Raw genomic sequence first — 12351 nt, 5'->3', positions numbered from 1 at the left:
TTTGTGTCTGAGCATTTCTATGCCTCTATGCAGCTATCTCCTAGAAAGTCGCATTGGTCCCTGGTTACACCTTACCCGAGTTACAGCTGTGTTAAATTCCAGCTGATTGACATGTGCATAATCATGAATGAAAACCAAACAGTGGAAAATAACACCTCTTCCACCTTCTCATGTTCCCTGGGAAAAAGCAGTGCAACAGAGCCACACTTTGGGCTGCAGCCCGGTTTCGATAAGTCACAAGGTTCTGTAATGGAGTGTCTGAGGCCTTTCACAGCACCAGCTGCCAGAGGCTGTGGTTTTGAAGGAACACTTCAAAGTAGGACAAAGTGGGCCATCAGCAGGAAGCCAGATTAAGCCAATGAGGGAAAAAAAAAAAGTTATTTTGCATGCAGAGCAAAATTGGAGAGAATGTTGGGATTCTTTAAGAAATGGGTGGATTGAGGATTGCTCAGTCCCTGTGGAGCTTTTACAGTCAAGAACAGTAAGCATCTTCCGGTTCTCCTCAGCCCCTTCTCACCACCCAGTATGTGAGTGGACACCACAAATCTCACTGATCCAGAATACACAGGCCAGCTGTGTTTCCTGAACAGTGCCACACTCTGGACCATCAGCTGTTGAAGTGCAGATTCAACTCCTTGGCTTTGGTTTCTACAATTCCAGCAGGAGGACAGAGAGTGCTAGTCCAGGGACTCACCTTTGAAGGTCCAAGATTCAGGAGCATAAGAAAATCTAAGGAAACTTTTTCTACTTAATTTAGTGTGTTGTGCTCGTTTTCCCCCAAGTCTCCAGCGATCCAGGGGTCCTCAATCCACCCATAAGCCATCTCCTGCCGGAGCCAGATAATCTCATCATCAGCCACCATCCAGATCACACGGCTCTTTCTCCTGGAAGGGAGCAACATGACACTTGCCATAGCCATGCCACCAAACCCTGCGCCAAGCTGTTTCACTTGGGGCGCCTCAGAGGGGGGTGAATGAGAGAGTCTTGCCCGCCCCAAGGGACCCAACCTGCAGCCAAAAGCCTCCAGAACCCAACCACTGCCACACTCAAGGCCGCTCCCCACACGCTTGGGCCGAACCTCATGTACAAGTGAACTATTCCTGAACCACAAGGCTGCATTTGTGGCCACACGACTCATCCTAAGATACTCCCTACCCATTCTCTATAAATACAACACATTTGATGGGGTTCAAATAGTAGGCAACAAATAATAGAGGGAAATATATATGCACATACACATATTTTCAGTTATATATATGAAAGCTCACATCACTCAACCTTTAACAACAAGTTAGTGATATTCTGGGGTATTCTTATTTGGATTTCTTCTAGCTGGTACATTTCGGGCCTCCTGAATGCGGTCTCATGTTTTCTTCAGCTCTGGGAATATCGTAGCAATGATGTCTTTGATGGTTTCTTCTTTGTCAGAGTTTTCTTCCTGTCCCTCTGGGACTCTAATAATTCTTATATTACTCCTGTTGGCTTCATCCTGATCTTCTCTTGACATTTGTTCCTGGATTGTGAGTCTCTTTTCCATTTTCTTCTGCTGTCTGGAGAGTTTCTGCACTTCATCTTAGAGCTCACTAATTCTGTCCTCAGCAGCTGTTACTCTGCTGCTGAGACCTTCCACTGAGTTTTTCAATTCGTCTACCAGGTTTCTCAGATCTGACATTTCTATTTGTAATTTTGTTTGCATTTTCCACATTTCTTTCAAATCCTTTTTCAAATCCTTTCAAATCCTTTTGTGTTCTATTGGCAGTGCTTTCCATTGCTTCTTTTATTTCCCTATGCATCCTCTGTAGCTCCCTTCTAAATTCCTTGTCAGAGAAGTTGCCTAGCACTTTACTACTATTGGGGTCTATCCTAAAGAATGTCTTAACGACCCCTGCCAAAATAGACCAATCTTCACACTATTTCCTCTATGGATACATTTTTGTAGCATTTTCAGTGGTTTTTCATAACAGACAACACAAAATATATTATTGAGGTTGTGCTCTAAGACAGGGATTGTGGCTTGGGATGGAAACACCCCAAATTTGGTGGTGGGAAGGTATAATGGTGGTGGGATTGGGTTTGAATGTTAAATGTAATCGAATATTGTGAACTACCTTGTCACTGTCACTATCATCCCATTGCTCACCGATTTGCTCGAGCGGGCACCAGTAACATCTCCATTGTGAGACTTGTTACTGTTTTTGGCATATCGAATATGCCACAGGTAGCTTGCCAGGCTCTGTCTGCCATGTGGGTGGCATACTCTCAGTAGCTTGCCAGGCTCTCTGAGAGAGATGGGGGAATCGAACCCGGGTCATCCGCATGCAAGGCAAATGCCCTACCGCTGTGCTATCACTCCAGTCCTTCCTTATAAAATTAAAAAAAAAAATTTTAATTGCTGTGCAGGTTTGTGGTTCTTCAAGAAGCCGCCTCTATGTCCCCATTCCTTACCCTGTATCTCCTTTCTGAGCTGGCTGTTCTGATCATGACTTTGGGGTCGGATGCCTGAATGGAGCATATGAGGGAGGCTGAAATACGGAAGTCCTAGCTAACCAAGGCCTTTTCTTTCTTCAGGGGAGGAGCGCCCCCGGGAATCCCCGGGCCCTGCTGAGGCCCAGGCGCCGGCAGGAGGGGAGGCCGGCGGGAGAACGAGCACCCACTGCTGGAGATGCTCGCAGGAGCAGCTCAAGAAAGTCTTCTGGGGCGTGTTGGTGGTGCTGTGTGTGTGCTCGTCGTGGGCCGGCTCCACGCAGCTCGCTAAGCTGACCTTCAGGAAGTTCAATGCTCCCTTCACCCTGACTTGGTTCGCCACCAACTGGAACTTTTTATTCTTTCCACTGTACTACGTGGGGCACGTCTGCAAGTCTGCAGAGAAGCAGTCTGTGAAACAGAGATACAGGTAGGTTTTTTTTCCCATATTCATGCCTGATCTCCAGACTAAAATTAGTTCTTGAGCCCTGGAGTTCTACTTTACATGAAGTAAGAGACAGCAGCAACTTCCAGGGATGATCCCAGGAAGGATCCAACTAGGAGAAGACTGTAGTTGTTACCTCTATAAGGATATATGAGACCTTGGAGCCAGTGGCATGCCTATTGCCTGTAGCTTCCTGTCCTGCCTAGAGATGTTTGCTTTGAAGACTTGGCTACCCATTCCCTTTCCAATCCCAGCCATTGACGCTTTTGGCTATGTGATTACCAAAAGTCTGACTAGGTCCAACCTCAAGTTTTGATAGCCCCATCACCAGTGTCTAGATGTTGGCATCATTTTATCATATAAAGTTCCTTTTGAAAAGGTACCAGAAACCTTGAACCTAAACTATGGCCCTTGTCAATGTACAATAGGGCTCCTCCAAGATTTCTTTAGGACGCCAAAGCTCAGTTTCCACTCTGGAATCTTATCTTTGTCAATGACTAGATGTCATGGTTGGCATGTCAATAGCTGTGACCAGCCCAAATCAGATCATCTCAGAAAATACTTAGGAAGAGAGATTGGCAAAATTGCTCAGGTAGGTCTTAGGACCTATAAACAGGTCCAGAAGTAGAAAATTAGCCAGAGTGTTCGCTGTTTTCTTCTGCTGTACCGCTCTGCCTGAAATATGCACCCACATAAAAATTTTGCCATGGTCCGTTTACCAGTCATCTTAGATTTCCAGAAAGAAATTCGGGTTAGAGTCTAAATTCCATTATGTATCACCATAAAATTTTAGATATGAGACACCTAGATGTTTTATGTTCAAAGAGAATTTTGACTGGCTCCTTTAAAGATCAAATTCTAAATCAGCGTTTTTGCTAAAGGAAAGAATTCTGTTGCAGAATAGAGACAAAGCAATCCTCAAATATCTCCCTTTAGTGGAAAAGATTTGGAGGGCTGGGGTAGCCAAACAGTAAGTAGGGTGCTTGCATCGCATGCAGCCAACCCAGGTTCAACCCCAGCATCCCATATGGTCTCCAAAAGTGATCCCTGAGAGCAGAGCCAGGAGTAAGCCTTGAATATTACTGGGTGTGTCCCCAAAACAAACAAACAAAATTGGAGAAAACTGGGGAAACATTACATGAAAGAACCTGTACACGGTTCTAGAACTGCTATCCAGGCCTGGGGCATTCAGAATTCTGGCTGAAATTTGTAGTTCAAGGACTAGCCAGAAATTGCCTAGAACTTAATGCTCCTCTGAATAGCAGCCAAAAGAGTATGGAAAGAAATAAGTTGAGCAACTTTGATAAGACCCAAGAATGTTCTCAAGGTAAGAGAAAAATAATGGCCTGCTTTCAGTCACAGAAAAAGTGTTGAGTAAGTAATTTATTTAGTAGTTAAGTAGCCCTAAGCATATTTAATATATAATAAGTCAAACTTTCCTTAAATTGACTAGCCTATTCTGAAAACCAGCAGTGTAATATTCTAAAGGTGAGCTTAATGCCTTTTCTTGATAGGAAAAGACTAGGAAACTTGAAAAAAATATTTTCCTATTTCTTCAAACATGCAGTTAGATTGATGCTATCCTAACCAAAGTCTTGATCATGAACAACCACCACTTACCATAGGGCAAAACTGGCACTGGATTGCCAATTAGGCAGACTCAGAACCAGCTAGGTGTGCTGAAAACAATACAGAAGGAACCAAGCTCAGAGTGTCAGCTAAAAAGTCCAGTTAGGAAGAGATGAAATATCACAGATGGAGACTTTGTCAACAACAGAACCACAAGAGTGGGTAGGATGGTGATCATCAGATGATCGATGAAGTCAGTTATAACTTTTCCCAGTTTGTATGTTAAAGTTAAGAGAATAAAACCACATATGCTGATATTAGTTGTTAGATGCTCAGTTGAGGCAAGTCAGTGTCATCACTTTTATTACAAAGTATTGTGTGATCAAATGGGACACATTCTACATGCAAATCCACCCAGTCGTCCACCCACCCATCCATCCATCCCTCCATTCACTCATCCACCCATTCTTCCACCATCCATCTATCATCCAGGAGACTAGAAATGATAAGTAGAAGTGCTGAGCATGAAGGCACTGAAGGGAGGTGGGGGTTCATTTTGTCTGAAGGGGCATGTAGTTACCTCAGCAACTCCTCACTCTATCTAGACCCAAAGCCCTGGATTAGCCTTGATCCATCACTGGCTCACTTGTTCTAAATCCCTATAAGAATTCTTCCCTCCAGTAAGGGTTCATGGAAAGCCTACTATGATCCTAAACTGAAAGGCCCAAGGAATGGGAAATTTGAAGCATAGTTCTCCCTTTGAGATGTTCATAAACTAGAGGTGAAGCCACCCTTGAATGCTAAGGAAAGGGCACCTGACCTGCTTGGCTTCCAGCATAATCAGAGAACTCTATTTAAGCTGTTAGCGGGGGAGTTCGTCCAACGGATAGAGGGAAAAGCAAAATATCCTGTGATCAGCAGCACATCCATTTGAAAGGAAACTATGCTGATCAACTATATTACCAACACACTGGCTCAGGACATCCACTTGTCTTCACTTTTTTCTCATAACTTGTAGCAATCTCAATTTCAATCTTCAAGAATTGATTCAGAAGTAACTTATTTGGGCTGGAGAGTTAGTTCAGTGGGTCATGTATTGGCCTTCCATACAGCCAGCTTGAGTTCAATCCTAAGTATCATATATGGTCCCCTGAGCACAAACCCAGTAGCTGTCCCAGACCACAGACAGGTGTGGCCCAACCTCCTCCTCCTAAGTATCAGCTTATATCCAGATCTATGCTTAATGCTTTGTTTTATGTCTTTAAGAAAAATTGGTCAAGTATTTTGGGAGGGAGTTTTATTGGACCCTTGTCTTCTTCTTGGTGAAGGGTGTGTCAGTCGTCTATATCTTCATGCCAGGAACTTAGCTTCAGCAAGTCTGACTATAAGTGCCTGTGCCCTCAGGCCTCCTCATCCCCACTCCCCTGAACACATGCATTAAGCTCTCTGATCAGCAGATACACAGATACAGGCTAACACATAATCAATGTTCCAAGTCTAAAGGGAGATTATAATGACTTCCTGCATTATGGAAGAAATTAGAGAGAGGGTGGCAGGTATACTTTCAGCTACCTTTGCCCTGCCTTGTCATTTAAAACATTCAAGAAGGCATTGGTGGTGAAATGAAACATTGTCTTTGTATCCCTGGTTGTGACTTTGCCCTCATTCATGCACACCTGGCCTCCTATTCTGCAGAGTCTTCCTGTCTATCCTATCCACATGATATATGAGCTTGAACTCATTTGTTTTCCCTCAGTTATCACCCTACCCCACCACACCATAGTTAACAGCACTGGTTTCATCCCTGCGAAATTTAGTGATAGCCAGACATAAGCAAGTCTAGAATATTCTACAGATGATCTTTCAACTTTCACTAAGACAAGTAGGAAGCATTATATTAGCTCCTGATTTCTTGTGTTCTCATATATCTAGTATTTATCTCCAGATCATCTGAGGTCTCTTGTTAATATTTAATATCAAAGATTAATCTTTTAATTGTAGAGCATAAAACAAAATTGTGTAACATCCTTAAATTGCTGAATTTCTCTAATTCAGTTGCATCAATGTTATTTTTCCCAATGCAGTCTCATTAAACTTTTGTTAAAATGTTAGTTCCAAAGTCATATAGTACAGCAGGTTGGGTGTTTGCCCTGCAAGCAACTGACCTAAATTCAATCCCCAGCTCCCCATATTATCTCTCAATCCCCTTCAGAAGTAATCCCTACATGAAGAGCTATGAGTAATCTCTGAATACAGCTGGGTGTAGCACAAAAAATAAAAACCAAAAAAATTTGTTTTTAATACTAATATTTTAGGTCTAAGGAATGAAAACCTTTTAGCTGCCTATTAGTTTAAGATAATCTTGACTGCACTTATTAAAAAGATAACAGGAAGTTCCAGGGTTCTTTGTGAATATATGCAAGAATCACAGAGGGTGGAATAAGAGGGATGGCTTTTCCCCAAACAGGGGGCAGTTCTCTTCTATCAGTAGGCTTGAGGAACAGTTAACATCCCACTGTATGATGAAGAACTCCTATGAATGACATGTAAGAAAGTGCATAGAGGCATGTGCAGGTGGTATGTGCTTGTGTGTTTGGGCTAAATGTAGTGGGTATACTGCCAATATGACCACCCTTTCTTACACAGCTAGTTTTAAGTTGTTTCTTCATATTTTTTTAGATAATCAAGAGTAGAAAGCCAACTCACAGGCATGTTTTATAATCATACCACATCTAATAAAAAAGACCATTTCTGTAGATATCAAACAGTAATAAAGAAACTTTGAGGATTCTCAAAACCAATTCATCTACATCAAAGAGCCTGTGATGCTCGAAGAAGGGATCTGAAATCTTTGTTCTTTGCAGACCCACATCTCTCCAGAAACGTTACCAAAAAAGAAATGGTTTAACAACACACTGTCCTCAAAGAAGGAGCCTGGAAGCAGGCAATCCAAACTACTATCCTCAGATGTAGTTCTTGGGCAGAGTAGAAAATGGGGTAAAAGAGCCATCTTCTGGGCTCTCATAGCTCTGGTGTAGATCTTGTTTGAACAAATTAAATGTGATCGCATATGAAGTACCAAATTGTACTTGATCCATAGGTTTGCTACCTGTCTTTGTTAACTACAAATGTGAGTCCCTAAAATCAAACCATGACTCCTGCTCTCTAAAGGTTGCAGTGCTGATGATTAAAAGGCAGTCACAGATGACTGAGCTGTTTCTCAATATTATTCAGATAAGTCACACAGCTGCCTTGTGGAGCCTATATCAGGAAGAAGAGCATGCTGCCATTATTTGGGGTTTGTTGGGGTAATTGCGGTCTTTGGCAGAGGTGAGCTTTGAGGTACATTTTGACAGGATGTATCTGTCATAGCAGAAAACTCCAATGGCACTGACCATGTCATGTTTTTTTCCAAATTTGAAAAGAAAGACAGACTTGTGAAGTGATTCATTTGTCTAAGAATCAGTGTCCTTTCAAGATCTTTAGCATTCTGTGCAGCTCCAGAATTTTTAAAAAATCTTTTATTTCAAACATAGGCATGAAGTAGCTATATGCCATTTTCCTTCCACTAGCACCACCGTGGTCTTTGCTGTACTTACAGCACATGGCTAAATTGAAATGGCTACGCCTATTCACAGAATAGGTCATCTAACAACTTCCAAAGCACTCACTTGCCCTTCTATTCCTAGGACGTCACATGACTACTACCAAGTTCTGAGCAAATGCCTTGTAGGGCAGAAAAGTAATGAAGCCAAGAGGGAAGAGATTGTGAGGTCAATATCCTTGACTTCAATACATTCGACAGGCATTGAAGTCAAGCTGGTTCAGGTTCTCATATCTAGTACTTACAAAGATGTTGCTCAAAGTCACAAACTCAAGTGTTCCTTTCAGCTTCTGTGTCCACCTAAAGACTTTGCCTGGAATCGTTTATCAGTGCCATATTATTGAAAGGGTAGGGATCAATGCTTCCCCTGCTACTGGAATGTTGATTACTCTGCTAGGGGCTCAATGGAATTCTCTCTTCTAATAGTTATTGCATACAATGTACTTCTTTGATCTGTGATGCAATTAAAAATGAAATCTTTAAAAGAGGTTTTTAGACACCTGGATTTTTCTCCTAGGTTATGTCACATTTGACATAGAGCCTTGCTTAGCTAAGGATTTGAGAACAAATAGGGGAAAGCAGCCCCTGGAAATGTTTACCTTTTGGTGGGAGGTGACCTCCAATTAAAACTCAGGAAGCCGGGCTGGAGTGATAGCACAGAGGGGAGGGCGTTTGCCTTGCACGTGGTCCACCTATATTCATTCCTAGCAACCCATATGGCCCCCTGAGCACTGCCAGGGGTAATTCCTGAGTGCAGAGCCAGGAATAACCCCTGTGCATCGCCGGGTGTGAACCCCCCCCCAAAAAAAGCATAAATATAAATAAATAAATAAATAAATAAATAAATAAATAAATAAATAAATAAACAAACAACTAACTCAGGGGGGCTAGTCTGGGAGATACTTCTTTCAATTCTTAGACAACCAGACCCCGAGGTCAGTGTGAGAGCTCAAGACTACAGTGCTGCTCGGACCCTGCAGGGGCTGGGACCTGGGAGATGCCTAATGGTGCTTGGGGTTCTGTGTGATTTCAGACATCAAACAAGGGTCGATGGAATGCACCTTAACCCCTGTACTATCTCTCCATCTCCCTTTACTTATTTTTAAGGCAAAATCTGCACGCTTTCAATCGCACTAATGTCTATGCTGAGTGACTCATAGAGATAGCAGGCCCTTACCAAACATGTTTCTTTCAAGCATGAACCATAACAGATGGGACTTCATGCCAATCTCAAGCCCCCTTAGGACAATCCTTTCCTCTACCAACCACCTTACCACCTAAAAGTCTGTGCCACCTTATATTCCAAGAGATTCCAATGTTAATAGGCTTCCTGTGTCTTAATCTGGTCCTTGAAAGTTAGGTGCTTAGTCCTATAAAGCTCTCTAGTACTAAATGTACATCTTGTTTTGATGGCCACATCACACCACATAGCATCTTGTTGCGTTTTTCACCAAAGAATAAAAATCTGGCCAAAATAAGTTGCCTTTTCCGGTGTTTGTAACAAGTCTTATTCATGCACTTTCTATAAATTTTAAACTGGAATTAACATAGAAAGCAGTCAAAAAGTAAATGTGATTACCCTAAATATAGAGAAAACAAAATGATGTGTGTACTTAATGTAACTTTTAAGAGTACATCAAAATCCTTTCACTCTTTTATCTAAGTGCCTTACTTTATGACACACTTAATGTGTTATTTGCAATCAGACATGCATTATTTATAGCAAAATAAATTAAAAGCCCTGGAAACTAAAACTCCCTTGTTGCAGGAGCACATTGTTAGGCCCATTATATGGCATTTTACTGCAGGTTTCTCTGGAGAGAAAATAAAATAAATTTTTTTCAAAGGAAGACTTTAAGTGTTCCACTAATATAACTGGGACAGGCTTGTTAGTATTTGATTATAAATTAGTGTTTCAAGGATTGGATCCCTCATGTGCCTGGGCCCCTCATATGCTTATTGGCATTTGGTTTATTAAAGTTGGATGATATTTGAGGTATTTAAGCCCAGCTCAAAGGGCCTTATTTTCTTGGTTAAGAGACTTTTTCCCATTTATGGGGCAGAAGGATAAGGCAAAGTGGACAAGAGGAATATATATAAGTATATATATCATACATACATAATATTATATATCAATATAATCTCTTGGAGAGCCTGGCAAGCTACCAAGAGTATCTCACCTGCATGGCAGAGCCTGGCAAGCTACCCATGGCGTATCTGATATGCCAAAAACAGTAACAACAATCTCATAATGGAGACGTTACTGGTGCCTGCTCAAGCAAAATTGATGAGCAATGGAATGACAGTGTCACAGTGTCACATATAGATATATATCTATGATATATATAGATATATAGATGTATATAGATATTGATATTATATATAAGGGATATATAAGTGTGTATATATTTACATATATATATATACATATGTGTCTTAAGGAATCATTTTAGGGGATTTGTGAAACTTAATAAATCTTACAAAAGAAGAATAGAGCCATCTAGATTTCCTAACCAAGAATCCAGTTCTCAACAGTCCTAATTATTGTTATTCTGTAGTACACTGGCATTGTGGTAGACTTAGAATGCAAGAGCAATTGGGAGATGTAGGCCTCAACTTGATAGCTTTGCCTCCATCAATCCTATACTGTATTACGAGAATCAGATGCTGTTGTTTGCTGTAGGATGATTTCCGACAATAGGAACTTCAAGTTGGACCAAGTCACTACTCTTCAATTATATGTCAACCAGAAAAGATGCAGAGCCAAGGAGATCTTATTTCACCTTCTTTCTTTCTCCAACTAGCTGCATATATAGGACTTCCAGAGCTTAAGAACAACTGGGAATCACCAAATTACAAAACACTCATACCTTCCAACATGAATTACAATTAAACTTGTATTTATCAAGTCTCTGAATTGGTGGAGTAGAAGAAAAGGGTAAGGGATTGGAATTAATCTGAAAACATAAATCCTCAATCCTGTGCAACTGGACATTCTCATAACTCAAATGCTTATCTTCTAAATACAGAAGATCTTCAAATAATGTACTTTCAGTGTTGCTTTATTGTAACAGTGAAGAAAGAATCAATCAGACATTGAAGAAAGTATTATCTTGTGTCATTGCTTAAAGTTGAAGTTACCAGAAACCTACTAATGATGTTAAGTGAGGATATATCATCCCTGTATCACTGTCCCATTGTTTATTGATTTGCTCAAGTGGGCGCCGGTAACATCTCATCCATCCCTGTCGCATTCAGGGTCAGGGTAAGAAGTCCATTATTGTTTACTGTTTTGGGCGTAAAAATACACCACAGGTAGCTTGCTAGGCTCTGCTGTGTGAGATTCTGCATTGCTCTCTTCCAGGAGCTTTGTTTTATAGTCTCTGGATCTTGGCCGTTGATGATTTGTCATCACTGTATCACTGTCATCCTGTTGTTCATCGATTTGCTTAAGTGGGCGCCAGTAATGTCTCCATTCATCCTAGCCCTGATATTTTGGCAGCCTCTCTTTACTCGTGCTTCCCAACGGTGCCGCATTGGAGGCTCTTTCAGGGTCAGGGGAATGAAACCCATCATTGTTACTGTTTTTGGCATATCAATTACACCATGGGGAGTTTGCTAGACTCTGCCTTGTGGGCAGGATACTGCTGGTAGCTTGCCGGGTTCTCTGAGAGGGAGAACTAGACAATAAGAGGTCAGTTCTGAGGGTTTTGTTTTATAGTCTCTGGATCTTGGCCGTTGATGGAAATACATGGTGCCGGGGGCAGTTTGTGGGTGTGACTGCCAAGCTACTGGAAAATGAGGGATCTGGGAGGAGGAGGCCCAGTTCCGATCTGAGCAGGCTTGGAGATCTCAGCAAAGAAATGAGGCAAAAAATTAAATAAAATAACATAGCAACATCACTATTGTCATATTTATACTCACTCTCAGACATCAAAGAGGGAATACTTAAATTACCCTGCAATGTAGACTATAGAACCAAGGATAGGAAAGGAAAGAAACTGTAGGGGAGGAGGGGAGGAAGAAGAGGCAGGCAGAAGGTAACAGGGGTGGTGAAAAGGTTTCAAAAACACTACTGGTAAAGTGGCACATTTAACTATATATATGAACCATAAAACCAACAAGACTCATTATTGTAATTTGGATCTCATAATTTTAGACTTAAAATGTACCTGTCAAGGAAGCAGACTGGGTGCTGTGAAGGTAAATAGGGGCATTGGTAGAGGGAAGTTGACACTGATAAAAAGATAGGTGTTGAAAAGTTGTATGC

General features: G+C 41.5%; 1 protein-coding gene across 4 annotated transcripts in view; it reads left to right on the top strand.

Annotated features, from left to right (window-relative positions):
• The window catches only part of SLC35F3 (solute carrier family 35 member F3), a 528189-nt gene that overhangs the window by 345486 nt on the left and 170352 nt on the right, over positions 1 to 12351 (top strand). For all 4 annotated transcript variants that reach the window (XR_008631432.1, XR_008631433.1, XM_004620368.2 and 1 more), the window contains one exon: positions 2569 to 2893. Coding sequence is in view for 2 of the 4 variants with exons in the window: in XM_004620368.2 (XP_004620425.1) it covers positions 2569 to 2893 (325 nt within the window). In the remaining 2 variants the exon portion in view is untranslated. The remainder of the gene's footprint in view (positions 1 to 2568; positions 2894 to 12351) is intronic.

This window comes from Sorex araneus, chromosome 9 (genome assembly GCF_027595985.1).
Source record: "Sorex araneus isolate mSorAra2 chromosome 9, mSorAra2.pri, whole genome shotgun sequence".
NCBI classification, from domain to species: Eukaryota; Metazoa; Chordata; class Mammalia; order Eulipotyphla; family Soricidae; genus Sorex; species Sorex araneus.
The sequence above is the reverse complement of the archived record's forward strand: the minus strand, read 5'-3'. Positions and strand labels throughout refer to the sequence as shown.